Source organism: Antechinus flavipes, chromosome 1, assembly GCF_016432865.1.
Source record: "Antechinus flavipes isolate AdamAnt ecotype Samford, QLD, Australia chromosome 1, AdamAnt_v2, whole genome shotgun sequence".
Classification (NCBI taxonomy): domain Eukaryota; kingdom Metazoa; phylum Chordata; class Mammalia; order Dasyuromorphia; family Dasyuridae; genus Antechinus; species Antechinus flavipes.
Window position 1 is genome coordinate 13,157,911 of NC_067398.1, and position 22,591 is coordinate 13,180,501.

Below are 22,591 nucleotides of genomic sequence, written 5' to 3' on the forward strand. Positions count from 1 at the left end.
GTTTTCCCTTCATTTTCATTCTCCTCAACTCACTGTTTAAGGCAAGGGAATGGAACACATGTGCTCCTCATTGCCATTCCAAGGTTTCTCCTCCTGCCTCCATCATTAGGGAACCTTTCCTCCTTTGAGGTTCATGCCATTCATCTCTACTGACCAATCAAAACCCCGGTAGCTGTTGCCCACAGACTCCCAGGTCACTCCTCTTGCTTCCTCAAGAAGTCCAATAACTGGCTTACAATTTTTCTGCACTCCCTAACTTCTGCTCTCATATATTTCCTTACTTGCTCAAACTCTCAATGTCCTCACCTCCCACGATCGTTCCTCCACCCCACATCAGCTGCACACAGATTTCAAGAATGCCGAAATCCCCCTTTCCAACCATAATCTATTGGCTTTCCACTTCTCCCTCTGCTTTCTCTTCCCAAGCCTGTGAGCTTCACAATGTCTAATCTTAATGACGAGAACCAAATCCTGCCAAAGAAAACCGGACAACAGATTTAAAGAGGTTCTTTTTCCATGAAAGGACCCACGAAAAGGGACCTTGGAGGTAATCCAGACCAACCAACAAATTTTACAGATGGGGAAACTAAGGCATGAGGCAGGGAAGTGACTTATCCAGGATCACATATCTATCACATCATAATATTATAGATTTAGAGCTGGGAGAGACATTAGAAGCCATTGAGACCAACCCCCCCCCCCTTTATACAAAAGAGGAAATTTAAACACAAGGAGATTGTGACATGTACAATATCTGGCACATAGGAAGCAGTCTACAAATATTGACTGTTTTTATTATTGCCAAGGATCCAGTTGCATCGCAGGTCTCATGGACTTATGCTTTGGTCTGTTTTGGGTTTTGGTAAAAAGTGTCTAAGGCAGCGTTTGAACCCTAGTCTTCTTGGCTACGAGACCAGAGTCTCCCTACTATTCCATATTCCCTCTCAGTAAGGGTGCATTTAGGAGAGCTCAATTTAAATATTATTTCCTAATCTGTATAGAAATTTAAACATTGCTCAACTAGCATATTTTTATAAAGCAGCAGGGGGGGAAATCCAAATTCTCGCTCCCTTCCAGTGAGGTGAATTATCAGACCGTCTCTGAGATGTGAAAAAAGCAAAAAAAAGGATCTGTTCATGAAGATGGAGGAAGAGGAAGACACGGCCTGTGAACGCCAGGGAAGGTTGAGGTCGTTATCTCGGTTATCTGGGTAAACACTCAGCTCATTACCCGGGCAACCCAAACAAGCCAGAGCTCTCCTTCAACTGACAAAGACAAAATTATCTGGGTAAATGTGCAGCCTCCAAATCTCAGAGCACCTTCCACTCTGCCCTCTACTAAGGAGACTGTTCTGGGCAGCAAAGGCAAGAACCCCAAATCCAGAACCCTGGGACCTAAAGCACCTTCCACTCTGCCCTCTACTAAGGAGTCTGTTCTGGGCAGCAAAGGCAAGAACCCCAAATCCAGAGCCCTGGGACCCAAATCTAGAGCTGGAAGGGCCAGGAGAGATCTGGCCCTCTCATTTACAGATGAGGAAACTGAGGCACACGGAGGGGCTCAAGGGTTTGGACAGAGGGAGCATTAGCAGAGCCAGCCTCCAAGGTTACCCTATTCCAAGAGGAGCTGGGTTCAAATTCTACTGCTATCTCCTTCCCAGGCCCAGCTATCTGGGTCTATTAAATGAGGGGGTGGGGAAGATGCGAAGGCCTTTCACTCCTGGATCCTGTGCTCCCACAGGAGTGTTATCTCTCTCCTTCTCTCCCCCCTTGTCCTCCTTCTCTCTCTCTCTCTCTCTTTTTCTAAAATTCCTCCTCTGAAATCCTCCTCCAAGGTGTCTTCAGGAGGTGACCCTGAGGGCTCCAAGGCACTAGTGGGGAAAGGCCCCTCAGAAGAAGCTACAGTGAGTCATGTTTTGGGGCAAAGTCCGAGGTGACCCTCAGCCCTCCCACTGTCCCTCCTCTCCAGACCCCAACTCCTGGCTCTGGACTTCTTTGTCCACATTCTCCTTCCTTCCCAAGAGAATGGAGGCTGCCTGGGACAGGGCCTGTGCTGCTTTTTACTTCTTCTTTTCCCAGCACTTAGCACAATGCCAGGCGTTCCTAGCCAGGCACATGTGAGTGTTCCTAGCCGGGCGGCCCAACCATCTCCACCGTGATGGGCTTGAGCAGCGGGCGAGGGGCAATGAGAAGGCTCTACCACTGAGTCCTCCCTCTTCCTTTTCTTCCTTCTTCCCTCCATTCTTTGTTTAAATTTTATTTTTAATTCATGGATTAAAACAAGTATTTCCATATCACAGCAAAATAAAAAAGAAGATGTCTATGAACCCGCAAGCCTATTACATACAGCTGCTATTTTTTTACATGTATAATACAGTTATTATACAATTTTTTTATTTTATTAGATTAGGTTCCTCACATTCAGGGCGGCTCTTATCTAGTGAGCCAGGAGCGAACGGAGCCTGTAGACACAGGGGATCCGGAGGCTCTGTGGCCAGGAGGGTTTCCGGGCCTGCCGTTCGGATCTGGATCAAGTCTGAATCTCAGTTCCTTCCCTGTAAAAGGAGGGGGATGGACTAAATAATCTCTGACGCCCCTTCCAGGGGTTCACCAATTAACTCACCATCATGATTATCATCCTCATCCCCATCTCTATGTGGCGTTGTAAGGTCTGAAAAGTCCTTTACAATTATTATCTCATTTGATCCTCACAACAGCCCTGGGAGGTAAGTGTATTATTATCCCCATTTTACACATGAGGCAACTGAGGCAAACAGCAGTTAAGTGACTTGGCCAGGGTCGCACAGTATCTGAGGCTGGGGCCGAACTGAGTCAGACGACCAGAAGTCGGGCTTCAAAAGGAATCGGCTGAGGAAGGGGTTGGTAGCGGATGGGAGGGAAGAGGCCGTGGGGGGGCTGACAAGGGAATCCAATCCAATGCACCTGGCTTGTGCAATCACTATGTCTGGGGGGAAGGAATAAGCATTAATTAAGTGCCTACTATGTACCGTGCCAGGTCCTGTGCTAAACTCTTCCTAGTCATTGTCTCATTTGCTATAAAGAAGGAGCCTCACCCTTGGGTCAGACACTGGTGGATTGGACAAATCTAATAATCTGGGTCTCAGTTTCCTTCTCTATGAAGTGAGCAGGTTCTTCTGGTTCCAAGTCTCCGCCCGTCACCCCAAGCAGCTTCTATTCTACCAAACCACGAGTCAAAATAGTCAGTTAATTGACTCTGTGACCGAGGCGGGAACAAAGAGACGGCTGGGATGCCGGTGGGCAAGTCCAGCTTGGCTTCCAATATATAAATGGCAGGAGGACCTCGGACTCGGCTCAGCTGGGAATCTGGGAGGGAAACACTGAGAACCAAAGGCCCCGTTTGGGTCCTGGAGTCGAAGGAGAGACCATCGATCTCTGACAGGAGAATTCATAACAATGGCTGAACAGAGCCCCCCGGGACCGGGCTGTTCTCCCCTTCCCCCCCCCCTCAGTGATAAGAGCTTATTCAACATTCACCACAAGCTGGCAAAAGCAGGCCTCCTTTTTGTGAATGCCGAGGAGCTGGGCAGTGCCAGCAATAGCAAAAACGCAGAAACAATATCCTTTTTAATCATCTGAACCCTGCTAAGCAGAGATAAAAATAATCCTGCTGATATCAGAAGCCCGGCTTAACAAGGGTGGCAAAGACAAAGTCGGAGCCAGGAAAACGCCGGGCCGGGTGCTCCTGCCTCGAGTTCCCGTTTAACGGGAGCGGCGATAACGCGGTGCCTTCGTGCGGCGTCTCACGGCTCCCAGAGCGGCCCGCAGGCCTTCCCTTGGGAGAGCCCCCGAACCACCTGGGGACGGGGGGGCAGCAATCGTTACTGCTCTTCTTCCTCTCAGATGAGGAAACTGAGGCTCAAAGTCACACAAGCAATAAGTACCTGGAGTCAAATCAGGGACAGGTTTATGGTTGTCAAAATTAATACTGCAAATCTGAGGCTTACTGTCACGAAGGCATCAAGTCATCATCAGCTTATCAGCCTTCAGCTCCAGTCCTTTCTTTTAAAAAAATCCATCCATCCATTCATCCTCCCTTCCTCCCTTCATTTTTCCCCTCCCTCTTTCCCTTCCTTTCTTCCTTTTTTTCCTTCCCTCCTTGCTTACTTCATTTCTTCTTCTTCCCTCCCTCCTTCTTTCCTTCCTTTTCCCCTCCCTCTTTTCCTTCCTTTCCTCCTTCCTTCTTTTCTTCCTTTCTTCTTCCCTCCTTGCTTCCTTCCTTCATCCTCTCCTTTCCTTCCTTCTTCTTTCCTCCTTCTTCCCTCCTGCCTTCCTTTGCTTCCTTCCTTCATTTCTTCCCTCTTTCATTTCTTTTTTCTTCTCTACCTCCCTTCATTTCCTCCTGCCTTCTTTTTCTTCCTTCCTTCTTACCTCCCTTCCTTTTTTCCTTCCCTCCTTCCTTTCTTTTTTCTTTCCTTCCTCTTTCCTTCAGGTCTTCCTTTTCTTCCTTCTTCCCTCTATTCTTTGTTTAAATTTTATTTTTTAATTTATGGAATAAAACAAGTATTTCCATATCACAGCATAACAAAAAAGAAGATGTATATGAAACCGCAAGTCTATTACATACAACTTGCTATTCCTCTTACATGTATAATACATGTTTTTATTTTATTATATTAGGTTCCTCACATTCAGCCTCACTCTGTCCCTTTGCTGTTTCCCAGTGGGGCCAGGCAGACGGATCCATTCCCATCAACATCACCAACAAGTACGGTGCCCTCGGCATCACTGACTAACCCCAGGGAGGCAGCTCTGGGGAATTTTACTGTATTTGTGGACCAGGACCTACCCTCTTCTTCCCTCTCCTGAGTGCAGGACGGCCCCTCCTTGCCACAGCTGGCTCTGAGCAGAGCACATGATTGCCACTGGCTCTCCGGCCCACAGCTGGGAGCGAGCGGTTTCTCCTACATCCTGGAGATTTAAACAGAGTGCCGAGACGTGGAATGAATCCAGCTCAACGGGCTTGGATCCTGCTGCCCTCTTGTAACATTCTGGCCACCTGATCCCATTGTACTGGACGCACTGAACTTCCTGTGGGGCACGAAGAGGAAGCTCTGCCCACTGGCACCGGCCACTCCCTGCAAACAGGTGGCCGGGTGAACTCTGGATCCCGATTCTCACAATTGGGGAGGGTAAAAACATGGATGTCGGGCAGCTGGAGATGACCCCAAAACACTTCAAAATTCCCCATTGGGACCTCAGAGGCCCCGAGTTTGAATTCCTGATCTGCCGCGCGTTTCCTGCATGACATTGGGGTATCACTGAGAGGTGGAGGTGGGAGTAAGGGACTTCTGGGACCCTCTAACCACTAGCTCCCACATGGGACTAGGAAAGGTGGTTCTGAGTCAGCAAAGGAAGCCTTATTCTTAGCCTCCCCAGCATCAGGACGGCTGAATCCAACACTGAGTCATTCCAGACTTCAATGCACCAGTCATCTCCTCCTCAGAGGCCTTCTTCACCAGGCCCTCTCCTCCATGGCCACTCATCAACCCATCATGGAACAGCGATCCAACCGGGATGGCTCAATTCTAGTATGGCTGCCAGGCAAGCACTGAGCTTTTTCCCCTCCCTATATACTGGCTCACCTCTCCTTCTGCACACAAAGTTACCAGATGGTACCCAGAGTATCCCATTTTAACACATTCATGGGTTGATGAGACCCTTTAAATCAACAAACATTTATTAAGCACCTACTGTATACCAGGTATGGTGCTAAGTACTCAGGATTCAGACTAAGGCAGAAATAGTTCTTGACCTCAAGGAGGGCCCATAGAGGAAGGGGGACCACATGTGAACAGTTTAGTCTGAATAAAGAGGGTACCTAGTTATTGTTAATGTTATTTAGGGGGGCTGGAGGGCTTCTTGCAGAAGCTGGGATTTCAGCTGAGACTAGAGGAAACCAGGAAAGGCAGGAGGCAGAGATGAGAAAGCAGAGAATCTCAGGCGTGGGGACAGCCCCCAAAATGCCCCAAACTGAGAGCTGCAGAGACTTGCTGGGGACCGCTGAGGCGGTCAGTGTACACAAAGGAAAACACGACATGTAAGAAAAATGGAGGCAGAGGTAAGAAAGGGCCAGGGCTTCACAAGCCAAACAGAGGATTTTATATTGGATCCTGGAGGTGAGAAGAAGCCATTGGAGTTTATTAAACAGGAAAGAGAAGATCAGATCTGTCCATTAGGGACATCATTTTGGCAATTGACTGGAGGTTGAGTTAGTGGGGATCTGCTGAAATTCAACGGGGTTAGAATTGGGGATCTGATGGGCAAATCTAAACTCTTCAGAAGACATTTTGTTCAAACGAGTGGAACCATTGAATCAAAATGTCTGTTTAATCAACAAACCCAGTGGGATCCTGCATCTTCCACACCTTTCAGTCAACTGTGAAGATATGGTGTGTATGTTAACATATGTTATGGGGTATCCTTGGGAAACTATTCAAACAAACAGCACCCACTCCCTTCCTCAGCTGTCAGCACAGGAAAGAGACTTACCCTCATCAGCAAAATTGCAGAGACCTCAAGCTAAATGAGAAAAAAAAAATCTCACTGTCATATTGAAAACTGGGTTATGTTGCTTTTATTTAAACGAAAACTCTTTGAAATAAAAATTGCCGGAGATGATCAACGATTATTCAGGGTTGGTGATGATGTCTGTGACAATGGGTGGTGACATTTGAACTTTAAGCCACGTGCTCCCTGAGGACTGGGTGCTTATTTCTGAGTCCCTGTTTAAAGGCAAGTGTATCTGACAGAACCACGTAAATGCTTCCAGCAAAGATTATTAACATTTAAATGCGCTGAGAGTTTAACAGCTTCTATTCATTACAGGCTAATTTTGAATTTCTATTCTAGAGAAACCGTGTCCCAATCAGCAGGGATCCCTGCTATCTGAGCTCCATCCGGTCCCTTTTTTCTGTATCAATCATTTCAGAAAATGCAGATAAATTTCTCTCTGCCAGGGATGGAAGATTGAAAAAGGAATAAAAATAGCCTGAAAAGGCTGCCCTCTTCCCTTTTCCTTTTTTTCCATTATCTCCTCAGTGTGTGTGTGTGTGTGTGTGTGTGTGTGTGTGTGCCATTCTCATCAAGATTTCATAATAAGCAATTATTAAGCACCTACTATGTGCTGGGCTTCAAAGAGGTACAGAAAAAAGCAGGTGAGTTAGTATTTACTGGTGATTCTCTTTGCTAATGATTCCTGCCGGAATTATTTTCAAGTATCTCTTATCCTTTAGATGGCTTGGAAAATCAGCCCCTCGGTGTTCTCAGCTCCGTGCCATATCCAGCAGTGAATCTGTCAGTGTGTCAATTAGTTGGTCAGATCCTGACCGGTTTAATAAGTCACATCACCACCATTTTCTTGGGTACCATTTCTCCATCTTTATAGGACTCATCACATATGTGCTGTTGCTAGGGGGCGCCATTGTGGATAGTCTGCTCCATCTTGAGTCAAGAAGACTCAAATTATTATTTATGTGATCCTGGGTAAATCATTTAACTGCCATCTGTCTCAGTTTCCCCATCTGTAAAATGGGGGTAACAACTGTACCTGAGATCTCCCAGGGTTTTTGTGTGGATTAAATGAGATAATATTTCAAAAGTGTTTTGTGCAACTTTAACATTATATAAATGTTAGTTATTATTATTATTACATTGTACATATTATTATGCATATTGTTTTTGAACATTGATTACCCCCATTAGAATGTAAGCTCCTTGGGAGCAGGGACTATGTTTTTGCCTTTTTTTTCTATCCCCAAGATTGAGCATAATGAGCATGTCCCCCAGAGGAGAGAGTTTGGAAGGCTCTCTGGCCTCCTCATGATGGAGATTGGTTTATATTAATTAAACTTCTAAAGACAGAGTTCTTGAATATTTTGTCAAGAGCAGTCCAGTGAAATCTGGGGACCTCACCTCTGAATCATGCTTTTAAATACAGAGGATTGCAAAAGAAATCAATTGTAGTGAAATATAGTTATTAAAACATTTTAAAAAGTAAGTTCATAGCCCTTAGGCTATGATCGATCAATCAATAAACATTTAATAAGTGCCTACTGTATGCCAGGCACTGTGCTATGCTTTAGAACCCTTGTTCTAAAACAAATGCTGACAGTTTGTCCATGTTTTTCTTTTATCTATTTAACAATTTTTTTTATATGAAAAGTTTGTTGAAGCCGTTAGAACATACATTATAAAGGATTTTCATACCACCTCGGTCCTTTCTTTTAATATAGAGCTATCATTTATTATCAGTTATTTCTTTTAATGTTTTAATGTAATATTTTAAAATTTTAATAATTCTTGTAATTATCTCTTTTAATCAAGGGCCCGATTCTGACTTTTTTTCATTTATTATCAGTTATTTCTTTTAATGTTTTAATGTAATATTTTAAAATTTTAATAATTCTTGTAATTATCTCTTTTAATCAAGGGCCCGATTCTGACTTTTTTCATTTATTATCAGTTATTTCTTTTAATGTTTTAATTTAATATTTTAAAATTTTAATAATTCTTGTAATTATCTCTTTTAATCAAGGGCCCGATTCTGACTTTTTTTCTAATTAGACAATGGTCTGAGGAGGATAAAGAGGAGCTCTTTCTGAAATGTCTCTGGTGATATTGGGGCTCAGAGGGATAAATTTAGGGTGAGCAGGGCCTAAATTCAAATCCCACTTCAAGTCACTTTAACCACTATGGGCAAAAGGATTATGGATTAAACCACAGACAACTTTCCTTGAGCTCACAGGTCCAGAGCCTGGACAGAAATGTGTATCTATTGGCTCCATCACAGAATGAAAACGAGGGAAATAAAGATTACCCAAGCTACCGTGCAAGCTAATTGTGAAAACCGAATGGGATGACGTATATGGAAAGATATAAAATTATCCACAAATGTGAGTGGGTAACAGGTACGGACTTCAGCAGAAAGTTCTTTTATGTCACAGAAACTCTGAAAGAGGCAAGCTTGCTCTAAATACTGCTGTCATCAGCAGCTCTTGCCGGGAAAACCAAAGGCAGAAACACTGACAACACTTTTAGCTACGAAGCAGGTGAGGAAATTGGTTTAATTTTCTCACCTTTGCCTCCCCGGTGACATTTGAACCCTCAGTTTCCTCATCTATAAAATGAGGCTAATAATAGCCAGAATCTAGCTCACAAGGGATTCGTGAGGCTGAAACTCAGTTCTATTATGTAAAGCAGTTAGCCAGCTTGAAACTTCTCTGTAAATGTCAGTTATTATTATTGTTATAAGAGGGCAGTTTCATCGGACAATTGTATGATTTTCTTCTCACGGTAATCCTGGTGCTTTTGTGCTCTCCCCTGGGTTGTTACCTCTCCTTCATTGGTAGAGGAAAGGATCTCAGAGGCCTCTGGTGCATATTCCTCATGATACAGAGGAGGAAACTGAGGCTCAGGGAGGTTTAGCCATTTGCCCAAGATTCCAAGTACATGGGAGTGCTGACTTCCCCTATCTCAAATCCAAGTCTTCGATAACAGAGCTCACCTGCCTTACAAAACCTTCCTTACAGAAACTGCCCGATGCTTGGCCAAGGACGCCGTGATCTTCCCAATCCCCGGGGTCCACAACCTCGGAGTCACCTGTGACTGCTTCTTCTCCTCCATCCCCCCTATCTAAATGTTCAGCAAATTCAGTCCAGTTTCTACCTCTCCCATCCTCCCCCTTCCTCTTCTCTGACAGGCCTGAGTCAGTGGCGCTGACCTGCTCAGGGACACACGACCGGCAGCCGCCCAGGGCAGGAACTCCCAGAATTCTCCTGGCCACGCTTCCTCTGTACCCCAAAGTGCTTTGTACTTTCCTGGACACAAAGCACTCTGATCTGCTGTGGGCTCCATCAGTTTTAAGCTGAGCTCACTCTGCAGTCAGTATCCAAGAAATCTGCGCCAATGGATTAAGTGAGGAGGCGAGCCACGGGATTCCAATATAGAACGTAAGCTTCTCGAGGACAGTTCCTCCTTTCATTTTTGCCTTTATAGCTCTAGCATCTGGCACAGGCCTTGCATACAATCGTGGCTTAATAAGTGCTTGCTTCATTGAATGAAGCGTTGCCGTTATACTAGGGAAGAATGGGGTATGAACTTCACTCTATGGATGAGAAAACAGGTCTCCAATAGGTAAGTGACTAATCCACAGCTACACACCAAGAGCAAGTAAAGGGAAAACAGGAATCTCCTATCTATGAGACCTTGGGCAAGTCCCTTAAGCTCTCTCAGTCTCAGTTTGTTCTTATGTAAAATGGGAAAAATAATAGCACCTGTATCCCAGTGTTACAGTAAAAACCAAATCAAAGGAAATCCATAGGTCACAAGTGTACAAAATTTGAAGTATCTCACACACACATACACACAGACATATTATCCATCTATCCATCCATCCATCTAAGCATGGGTGTGAAACATTGCAGAGATTCCAGATTCTCCCCTCTCCCCCCAATGAGTTGATTGATTAGGTTGATAGTTTTTTCTCTTTTTAAAAAATGTTATTATTTGTATAATTAAATGATTTATTATTTATATTATTTTATTATAATTAATCATTATAATAATCTTTTTATAATTTATATGATTAAATTATAAGATTGATTATATGAGATGTCTCTCTGTAAGAGAGGAAGGGAAAGATACAGGGGAAATAGAGGTAATGTGACAAGAAAAGATACCAATAAAATGTATCTAATGAGAATATCTATCATCATCATCATTAGTGGGAGAGAATGGAGAGAGGGAGGAGGGTCTGGTCTGGGTGACTCTAATGAAGGAGAGGAGTGTGAGGGATGGGGCTGGAAAGGCAGGTAGCAGATGGGGCTGTGGAGGGTCTGCTAGGAAGCATGGATCTCTGCTTGGAGGACAAAGGGAGCCACTGAGGGTAATGGAGCAGCAGTGACAGGTTCACATCTGCCTCAGGGAGATTACTTTTACAGCATTGTGGAGGAAGGACTTGGAAGCTTTCAGAGAATTATTTTAGCCTCTTTCTGAATCCCCAGTGTTTAACAGAGCGCGTAGCGCATGGTAAATCCTAAATCATCGTTCACAGAATTGAATTGAGACGGAAGGACTATTGTTAAATCACATCATGACAAAATGGGTCCTCGAATCCCAGCTACGATTACTCAGTTTTCCGAGCTGACGGAAGTTCATATTCAAAGAGCCCAGAGTGCTTCCTCCTCCGCCACAGACCCCCGAGATGCCCCGGCCCATTCCGTGGCCCAGCAGAAGTCTGGCTTTAAGAACCCCAGGACAAAACCTCCCGGCAGCGGGCAGTGGGGCTCTGGCCGTGCGGACTTTAAGCTCGCTACGCTCTGACGCCCTGAGTTTGCGAGGCATTTTGGGAGGGGGAGCACGCAGGCCCTCACCACTGGCCAGTCTTTCTCTACCACAACGAAGGCACGTTTTAAAGATCCGATTTCATGAACCCACAAATCCATCTTCTCCCTTCACCCTCAATCAGGCACCAGATCCTCAATCCTCCCCAGAATCCCTCCCAGCTCGTTCAGGGAGCAAGCCCCATGAACTCGACGCACAGAAGTCCCCGAGATGGGAAAGATGTGACTTACACTCGCGTCCAGACTACACAAGCTGATGGCGTCCTCATCTTGGGTACTCTGCTTCCGTTTCCGCTACAAAACAAATGAAATAAAAGTTTCGATTACATTCAGACCAAAGAGGAAAGAAAACGCTAACCCTCGAATAATGTACACAGCCCTTATCATTTCCCCACAGCATGTAAAGCATTAGCTATGGATACTGCTCAGCTCAGAGACGGGCTAACTAATTATGGGAAGCGACTGGGCTCCGACAATCTGTATTGGAGCAATTCTAAGTCATCTTGGAATCCATCCTCTCCCTTCACCCTTCACCCTTCACCCTTCACCCTCAATCAGGTACCAGATCCTCAATTCTCCCCAGAATCCTTCCCAGCTTGATTCTCCCCAGGCTTTTCATCCTTTCCCTCCTCTCTCTTCTCACTGCGACCGTCCCTAACTCAGGGCCTCATCAATTAAATTGTTAAGCTACCTATCTGGTCTTCCAGCCTCAAACCTTCCTACTTTAATCCCTCTCTAATAGCACAACCTGAGAAATTTTCCAAACACATGGCTCTGATTAGGAAAAAACCTTCAAGTGGTTCTACTAAATAAAGAAAAAGTTCCTGATCCTGGTCCTCAAGACTTTCCAGCCCATTTTTCAGCTTCATATTATATACTACGAGTCCCAATCACCGTGCAACAGTTCAAGAGGTCAGCTCATATTCTACCCTTCTCTCATCTCTGTCCTTCTGCTCATGCAAAATCCCTACACCTGCAAAAGACTCCCCACATCTCCTGCCTGATCTTCGTCCCATGAAGTTTCTCACTTTCTTCAAGGTCAAACTCAAGTGCCATTTCCTTGAAGAAATCTTCCTCAAGTGAGAGAGGTTTCTCGTGGCACTGAGATCTCCTCCTTTGCCCTCACACCTGTCTTTATTATTTGCCAGGACGGATCAATAAACCTTTTTGATCAATCACATAAAGAGCATGCTATGTGCCAGAACTATTGTGGACACCGATCAATAAATACCATCAGACACTTAATCAAGAAATATTCATTAAGACGGCATCGGGCAGTGGCTCTGGCCACGTAGATTTTAAGCTCGCTATGCTCCGACGCCCTGAGTTTGCAAGGCATTTTGGGAGGGGGAGCACGCGGGCCCTCACCAGGCCAGTTTGTATCCTAATGGGGAGACCTCAGTATATAAAATCACAGGCAGCATAAAGAGTTGGCTGAGAATCCAAATGTAGAGCTGAGAGTTTGGGGGTAGTAGCTGGGGGGATTGGGAAGAGCTCCCTGGAGAAGGTGCTTGAGCCGCAAGGAGGAAAGGGACTCTGTGACAGGGAGGTAAGATGGCGATACGCATGGAGAAGGAGCCAAGTGGCTGAGAAACGGAGGTCGGTTTGACTCAGTCAACAAAGTAGAGGAGAAGGGCTAAGGGCTCACAAAAGGCTGGGACCGAACGGTGAAGGGCTTTCCAGGCCAGGCAGAAAAGTTTCTACTTATGATCCCAGGGGTGGCAAGAAGCCCCTGGAGTTACAAGATGAGAGGGACACGATCAGATCTGAACTCAAGGGAAACTGCTCCGGCTCCTCCTCGGAAGATGGACCGGAGAGATGGGAGAGGAGGCCGGGAGATCCCTGAGGAGGGGATGGAGGCCTGAACAAAAGGAGAAGCTGTGCCAGTGGGGAGAGGGGGCGAGATGAGCTAGATGGAAAATCCTGGGTTCAAATTCCACCTTTGCACCTGGCAATTTTCTAAGACTGAAAGTAGCCGAGGAGGGACAGACCAGTCCTGGGAGAGGAAGTTTCCTCATTTGGGAGTTCCCTGTATCCCAGAATCACAGGAGGGGTTCCAGTCTCTACCTATGGGCGACAGTGACAACAGCCACACAACCTTTACCTCAAGGAGCTTTCCGGGGTGGGGGGGCAGACAGGGCAGGGCAGGGCAGGGCACGTCTCTGGAGGAAGGGAGGGAGATGACGTGTCCCTGTGTAACTCTCCATAAACGATAGTCCAGAAGAAGACAGGGTAATTTTCCATGATCCTCAGACATGGATAATGGAGCTGTCAGATTTAAAGCCGCCTTGCTGCAATGCCGGAGGCAGATTGGGTCTGAGAGGACTTGGACTGTGAAAATCCACCCCGAAGGCCCCGGCGGCCAGCTGTGCCCACCTGGCATCTGCGGAACCTCCCGGGTGGCAGCTCCCCAGGGGCCCCTCCCTCACAGGGATAGCTAAGTATCCCCTCCCCTCTGCTCCTCCCCTCGCAGGGAGATGATGAGCACTGTTCTCATCCAAACACAACCTTGTGCTGACAAAGCATTCCATGTCCCAAGGTCAAGTGGGCTCAGAACACGTGTGCACACGCGCACGTGTGTAACCCGGTGGCCTGTGACCATCACCACCGAGCTTCAGTAGTCGCTTCTTAACTCCAAAGGCACACACCTGCACAGGGCAGCGAGCAATGCCCAGCCAATGTTCCCTGAGGTTCCATCCTGACATCCAAAGTTCCATCCCAACTAACGCGTCGCTAGAAATAAACTCTACTTCCCAAAGCATCCTCTTGTGAGGAGAAGAGAACTTTCCCAAATGAGAGTTTAAATTAACATGGTTAATATAGGACAGAATGGTCCCCCCAAATCCCATTCAATCTTGGCTATAATGACTAATCATCAAGCTGATTTTCCTTTGACTGTGTTCACCATTCATCCTTCTTGAATTTGGTGACATTTTCACCTCAATTCTCCTTCAACCATCTTCCCTTCCTTCAGTTTCCTTTGCTGGTTGGTCACTCATGAACATTTATTAAATACCCATGATATACCAGGCACAGCACTAAGCACTTGGTATATAAAGGAGCAGAGGATGACCTTGCCCTCAGGAAGGTCACTGTTACTGGTGACCCCCAGAGCCTATTCTGGTTCCTCTTCTCTTTTTTCTCATGATTATCTCATCAGCTCTCACGGATTCAATTATTATTTTTATGTTAATGACTCATATATCCTGCCTGAGTCTTTCTCCTGGGCTCCATCCAACTCCTAATCATCAGTTACTGATGGGACATTTTAAACTCAGTGTCTCAAAGGCATCCTAAACCCAACATGTCCCAAACAGAACTGATTTTCTTTGCCCAGAGACATAATCCTTGTCCAGGTTTTTACTATTGAGGAAACCAGTGTTCTCTCAGCCGTGTGCATGGATGGATAGATGGACGGAAGGATGGGTGAGTGGATAGATGGATGGATGGATGGATAATGGATGGATAGAAGGATGGATGGTGAGTGGATGGATGGATGGATAATGGATGAATAGATGGATAGAAGGATGGATGGGTGAGTGGATAGATGGATGGATGGGTAGGTAGATGGGTGGATGGAGGGATGGAGGGATGGATAGATAGATAGATAGATAGATAGATAGATGAATAGATGGATGGGTAGATGTTCACATGAAGAAGTCTTTCAGATTCCCCTCATACACAAAAACACAACCTAAAATGAAAAAGGAGCTGTATTTACTAAATAGGAGACATGGCAATGAGATTGCTTTCCTTTTAGGCAGCTACAGTGTGAGGGGAAGAATCTTGTATCTCGAGGCAGATTTTGATAGAAATCCTGCCTTGGCTATTTCCTACTTATATGACTTAACTTACTGAGCTATCTCTCTGTAAAATGAAAGAGCTGGATTAAAGTCCTTTCCAACTCTAAGAACTAGGATCTGATTTCTTGTTTTTAAAAAGATTTTAAATAATTCTTTTTTTTTTTAATTTTGAATTCCAAACTCTCTCCCTTCCTCTGGGCCCTCCCCCACCTAACAACAAACGACACGCTACAATCGGCTTTAAAACATTGAACTCAATCTATGAGAATCACTCTAAAGCTTGGAAAACCAATTTCATTGGTAACTTCACTGAAAATAAAACTGGAAACTAAAAAGTAAGAAAATCCCAGCCAGAAAATGAAGACTTTATTACTTAAAGGCATCTGAACATCTAAGAATATATCTAGACAATGGGGGGAATAAGATTATAGTATTAATTATGCATTTTGCAAATGTGATAATATTTGATCTTCACAACAATCCTGAGGAGGCGCTCTTATTATCCCTACTTTACAGATGAGGAAACTGAGGTAAATAGAGATAAAATGACTTGCTCAGGGTCACATAGTTGGTAAACATCTAAGGCTGGATATGAACCCAGGTTTTTCCTGATTCCAGGCCTAGTAGATACACTGAGCTCTCCAGCTGTCACTTGAGAGTGATCAAGGTGTCACTGGGTACAAGTTTGGACCCCACTAAGAGAATTCGATGACAAAATGTCCTTTGGTTAAACATGTCTTTCTGAAATTCATTAATTCACTCTCAAGACGTAATTAGTGAGCACCAGCCCTGAAGTCAGGAGGACCTGAGTTCAAATCTGGCCTCAGACACTTAACACTTCCTGGCTGTGTGATCCTGGGCAAGTCACTTAACCCCAATTGCCTCAGGGAAAAAGAAAGACTGAATTAGCCCTGACAGCCACTTCCTTTTTTGGATCAGAAATGCCAGAGTCATCCTCACTTTTACTATTCACTTTCAGAGCAGAAACTTTAGACCATTTTTGTCGGATTGCTGGGTCATGATGGGAAATGACTGAAAGATATATTTGGATGTGTTTGTCTGTTTGATATTGCAAGGTCAAGGATGACCTGGAGACAACAGGAGCTATTTTTCTCTGGAAAGCTCTAACTTTCAGAGGAGGAAAGGAAGAAAGGAAGGAAGGAAGAAAGAAAGAAAGAAAGAAAGAAAGAAAGAAAGAAAGAAAGAAAGAAAGAAAGAAAGAAAGAAAGAAAGAAAGAAGAAAGAAAGAAAGAAAGAAAGAAAGAAAGAAAGAAGAAGAAAGAAAGAAAGAAAGAAAGAAAGAAAGAAAGAAAGAAAGAAAGAAAGAAAGAAAGAAAGAAAGAAAGAAAGAAAGAAAGAAGAAGAAGGAGGAGAAGGAGGAGGAGGAGGAGGAGGAGGAGGAGAGAGAGAGAGAGAGAGAGAGAGAGAGAGAGAGAGAGAGAGAGAGAGAGAGAGAGAAAGAAAGAGAGAGAGAGGAGAAAGGAAGAAGAGGGAGGAAAAGAAGGAAATGGGATGTATTGGTCAATCTGCCATCTGGGAAGGAGGTGGGAGGAAGGAGGGGCAAAGTTGGAACAGAAGGAGGTTTTGCAAGGGTCAATGCTGAAAAATTACCCAGGCATATATCTTGTAAATAAAAAGCTATTTAAAAAAAGAGAGAGAGAAGGAAATGGGAGAAGGAGGAAAGGAAGATAATGGAGAGAAAAGAGATTGTAAGTAAGGAGTGAAGTAGATGGAATAGTAGGGGAAAAAAGAGCATTTTGGTAAACCAAAAAATAGGCCTTTTCCTTGTGCTGATGAGGCCTTTCAGATCGAATGAAAATCCCCAAAGCGAAGGGTTCTCGTTGCTGAAATCCTCCCGATCAGATGTTTCTGGATGAAAAAACAAGTCCAGGGAACAGCCAAGATCTTTGTTTTTTAAGTAAGCAAAGGCTCCCCTCCCAGCAGCTGGGGCACCTAAACGCCTGGCACCATGTGAGTGCCAGGAGGGCAGAGGGAATGTTTACAGAGCAGCTGAAGTTAATAGAGATGGTTCCTGTTCCTGTCTCCAAGATGACCCAGCCTCCCACTTCATGGAGGAGATCGAGGGCCCTTTCAGCGACTTTCCTCCAGGCCTCCAAACTTGGCATTCTCACTCCCTCTCTCCTCCTTCCCCCTACTCCCAGAGGCAGAGGTCCTTCTCTCCTCCAGAGTGGGGGTACCTACGCCCTCGATCCTACCCGCTTTGTTACTAAATAAAAAAAAAATATTGTGATTAAATAACACAATTTTCCTGTCACTAATCAAGCTAGTCGATCTGAAATTAAGCCTAACACTAAAATTAAAAATTGATAGGGAAATATATAGCAATCATATATTAATATTATCATGTTACATAGCACAATATAGTATAAATATAGCACAATAATATAAATAAATATTAGCATGGTGTAGATTAGTGTATTACAATGATATAAATCAATATGATAACAGCAAATAAAAATACAATTCAACATAAATAATGTTAATTCCTGGTTTCCTAAGTCCAAAGCTCTGCACTTGGAGTCAGGAAGGCCTGGATTCAGATCCCGCCTCAGAAACGTGTTAGTTGTGTGCCCTGGGCAAGACAATTTTTGTCAGCTATTCAATCCACTGGACGAGGAAACGTCTTTGCCAGGAAAACCCATAGACGGTATTGACGTGATATGGTCCATAGGGACACAACCGAACCACAATAAAGTTGTCGTGAGGGTGCACAAGTAGTTTTGCCAACCCAAAAGGGCTGCAGAAATAACAGCTGTTGTGATTAGCAATAAAAGACCAAAAGGTTAATTGGGACAGAGAAAACAAAAGCTGTCGTGAAAGAGCTCTCCCAGTGCTCAGTCTGGGTAAGTTAAGGCTGACATAGGAAGATGGCCAAATAGAACACCGCAAATGAGTGCTGAACTTCTGCTCCTCGCCGGCTGCATCAGTTCAGTCACGTCTTCAAGTTTCCTCTGATCTGCCTCTTTTGCTTTTTTCTACGGCCCAATTCCACTCTAGGCAGGGGCCCTCGGTTTGCCAGTTTGGGACACCCCAAAAGAGCTGCACACGCGTCCTTTTCCTCTTTCTTTGATCTCTTTGGGGTTTCGGCTCAGTAGGACGTGAGGTTTTCTGGCACATGTCAAAGGAAGAGATCCTCAGAGCTAATTCAGTCCTGCAGATGTGGCCTTGAAGGACCACTCCCCACCAACAAGGCAGACGCCCCACCACGCCCTCCCCTCGGCCGGCCTAATTCAAGCTTGCGGCTCTCGTTCCTCAGGAAAGGGCAGACGACTCTGTCAGGAAATGGCCACTTAGCCGTGGCATTAATCAGGGCTCCGATAAATCACAACAATGGGGATGACCTTTCTCGTGTGGGCTGTGGGTTAAAATTTACAGAACATCTGTATCTAAGTCTCTCTCTTACCTCTGTCTCTGTCTCTCTTTCACCTCTGTCTGTCTCCTCTCTATCTCTAAATCTCTCACCTCTATCTCTCACTTCTGTCTCTGATTGTATCTTTCAGTCTCTGTCACTGTCTGTCTCTGAGTCTCTCTTTCATCTGTGTCTCTGTCTCTCTTTCAGCTCTATCCCCCATGACAAATCTGGGAGATACATGCGGCGGGTACTATTGCTTCCATTTCACAGATGAGGAAACTGAGGCTCACGTGGCTAAGAGACGTTAAACAAAATAGACAAAGGCAAATGTTTCTATTAAACAGGGCTCCCAAAGTGCCTTCCCTTAATTGTTACTTTTGCTCTTCTCTGAGACAGTGTTGGGCTTGATTTGAAATTGCCCAGCTTGAACTGATTAGGACAATTCTATTATTTAATCCTAGTGATTTTTTTCTATTTTTCTTTTTGTATTTTTTTTTTCTATTTAGTAGCAAAGTTACTCAAGGAGCTCCATCCATTGATAGAAATGTAGTCTCTACCACGTGCTAATAAATGATTCCTAATTAGTTGTTTTAAACTATTAAATTCAAAACAGGTCCTGACCTTTTATTATATTATTATTAATACTTATTAAATATTATTAAATATCTTGGTTGGCCCAAGGCTTCCATAGTCGCGAGGGGTTCTGAGGCCTTGACCTCCACCCGAGCCTTCTTCTGAGAGATTAAGAAGGATTTGATGTCCCTGTCCTTGCCTTAGCCGGACGTGGCACCAGCCTGCCGAGCGTGGATGGATCTGAAGATGGCAGCATTTGGGAGAAGTTGGAATGTGGGCAGAAAAACTGGGACCCTCTGACTCCTCTTCTTCCTCCTCCTCCCATCTTCCTCTCTCTCTGACTCTTCCCCTTCTCCTATCTTCCCCCATCTGTCCCCCTCCCTCTTCCTTTTCTCCCCCCCTCCTCCTCCTCTTCGAGGTTCCTGTACTTTCCTTCTACCAGTATCCAGGGCCCTGCACCTCATCCACCCTTTCCACTTCTCCTGGGCCTTTCCCTGGTCAGGCTGTTCCAGAGGGGCTCGGGGACCGACAAGCTGCTCCGCAGCAGATCTGATTCCATCCTAGTCCGGATCCAGAGGATGAAGGGAGTCCAGGGACCAGCAGCCCGGTTGTTTCATTTTACAGAGAAGGAAACTGAGGCTCAGAAAGGTTGACGACCATGACCGTGATCCCAGTGGTGTGTGTGCCAAATGAAGGACAGGAGCAGGTGCACCTGCTTCATTGATAACATCAGTTAAGCTGATCTAGTAGAATGTCTTAAGTCCAGAGAGGGTGATCTGTCTACACAGGATGGACAGAGGGCAGAAGCAGAGCAGACACCTTGATTGTCTCCTTGAAATCCTCCTCTGTCCATCCAGCGAGCTCTTACTCAATCTTTATCTCTGTCTCTTATCTCGCCCAGTCTCTCTTTCTCTATCTCTCTCTCCTCTCTGTCTGCCTCTAAGTCTTTCTTTCACCTCTTTCTCTATCTGTCTCTCAATCTGTCTCTCTTCTCTTTGTCTGTCTCTGCCTCTGTATCTAATTCTCTCTCTTACCTCTGTCTTTGTCTTTCACCTCTGTCTCCTCTCTGTCTCTAAGTCTCTCTTTCACCTCTGTCTCTATTTCTCTTTCACCTCTGTCTCTGTCTCTCCCCCTCTCTTAGTTTGACAAAGAACACTAATAGGAGACTTCCGTAATTGGCTCCTAATAGGAGCCAAATCTCATTAAGAGCAGCAAGTTCTCATTACTGCGGGCGGGAGGGCTGATTATGAATAGCTGTACATTTCCACAGCTCCCAGCCCCAGGAAGGATGCTCTCTGGGGAGATGAGACCTGTGGATGCAACGGCAGGTGGAAAAGCCCACTAGGAAGAAGGGATTTAATGGACTGTAACGAGATGGGCACAGGGGCGCAATAGAGCACAGTACTCGGGCTGGGAGTCAGCAAGACCTGACTTCAAATTCCTCCTCATCTACTCACTTGTGGGGTGACTCTGGGCAAGTGACTTATGTTCTGTCTGCCTCAGTTTCCTCATCTGTGAAATGGGGATGATAACAGCACCCACTCATGGCACTGTTGTGAGCTACAAATTCGAAATTGTCATGGTAGAGTGGAGAAAGAGGAAGCTCCTGAGTCAGAAAGTCAGTCAGTGAATCAACAAGCATTCACGGAGCACTCAATGTGTGCCGGGCATCGTGCTTTGGGGGAGGATCGTCCCAATGCTAGAAGCCTTTCTGGGGGTCTCTTTCCATTTCCTGGGAAGGAGGGTCCCCCTGTTCTCCCTTACTCTTGCCATGTGACTGGCATTCCTCTCTTCCCAATGAAGAGTTCCATCAATGATATTTCTCGGCCCTTTGTTCAGAGCCTGGCACACCATAGGTGCCTAATAAATAGTAACTGACTGCTATGACCTGTACTCTTTCTTTCAGATAGGTCAACCCTGGAAATAGGCCGTAACCACTAAGGGGAACCACCATGCCATCTCCCTCTAGTGACCCTTGAGGGGGCCCCAAGTTTGATTACTTAGGGCCTGTGGTAGTTTAAGATTTATAACCACTTAGCACTGGCCCAAAGAACATATCTTTCAACTCAATAAGCATTTATTAAGCACCTTCTAAGGGTAAAGGAGTGTGGCCATCAGAACAAAACAATTGAAGTAGCCCCTGCCCCAAGTAGGCCCTTGAATAAATAATGGAAAAAGCAAATATAAAGTCAGTTGAGAAAAGGACAGGAAAAAGAGAGAGTCCTGGGTGGAACATGGTGAGCACCAATGAAGTTAAGGAGGTTAAGAGGTATTTAACATTGGGGGGAGGGGTATCTTCCTCTAGCTCTCTCCCTTCTTTTTTTCCTTCCTTCTTTCTTCTTTCTTTCTTTCCTCTCTCCCTTTCTTCCTTCCTCTTTCTTTCTCTTCTCTTCTCTTCCTCTCTCTCTCTGTCTCTCTCTGTTTCTCTCTCTCTCTCTCTCTCTCTCTCTCTCTCTCTCTCTCTCTCACACACACACACACACACACACACACACACACACACACACACACCCCAGCCCATCCTAGGAAGGTTCTAAGGACCAGGAATTACATCTAAAGCATTTGAGCTTAGAAGCACCTGCTTCCTTATTTTACACATTTACAGGAAATCGACGCTCTGAAAGAAACAATGATCTCTCCATGTAGTAAGTGACAAAACGAATTAATCGATCCACAAGCATCTGCTAAGCGCCGACTGTGTACAGACGCTGGGGACACAAGTACCCAACGCCACCAATGGAAGAATCTCTATGACCAGAGTTTGCATTCTAAATGGGCACATACATAAATACGTACAGCAAAAATACCAAGTTAACACACACCCAGAGCAGCCAAATATACAGTGACTAAGAAGGCTCTCTTAATGGATAAGCCACTGGGGGGATGTGGGAAAGACTCTATTGAGAAGACGGGCCCGAGGATCGTCTGACAAGAAACGGGGGCTCCCAGAGTGGGAGGCAAGGAGCAAGAGAACTCCGGCTGGGGGGACAGCCCGAAGCGGGCTTTGAATCACGCAGACAAGCAGTAATTAAGTCCCTACTGGGTGCGAGACACTGCGCTATGTGCTGGGGATACAAAGAAAGACAAAAACAGTCCCTGCTCTAGTGCGAGAGAACCCAGGTCCTGGCGCTCCAAGGGCAGCGCTCTCCTTACTGGTACCATGTGGCTGCCGCCCTGGGAAGTTCTAGAACAAAGGAAAAGCACCCGACCCGTGCGCCGTGGAAGGGAGGCTTGGACGGACGGATGGACAGATGGACAGACAGAGGCTCTGCGAAACGGCCAGGCTCACAGCGAAGCTCTTGGCAGGGAAACGACCGTGAGCTGAGCCAGGCTTGATGGAGGCCCACGATGGAACAATAACAAACCCGTCCCGAGGCTGTTGCTTTTTCAGAATATCTAGAAAGTTGTCAGACATGACTGAATTTGCATTTTTGTTCAGCAGATGTCTTTAAAGAGAGGTGTGTG

At 45.4% G+C, this 22,591-nt stretch overlaps 1 protein-coding gene across 1 annotated transcript in view; it reads right to left on the reverse strand.

The window, feature by feature from the left end:
• ARHGEF3 (Rho guanine nucleotide exchange factor 3) overlaps positions 1 to 22,591 on the reverse strand; it is a 220,129-nt gene that overhangs the window by 104,579 nt on the left and 92,959 nt on the right. The window contains 1 exon segment of the mRNA XM_051979161.1: positions 11,609 to 11,671. Coding sequence (XP_051835121.1) covers positions 11,609 to 11,671 — 63 coding nt within the window.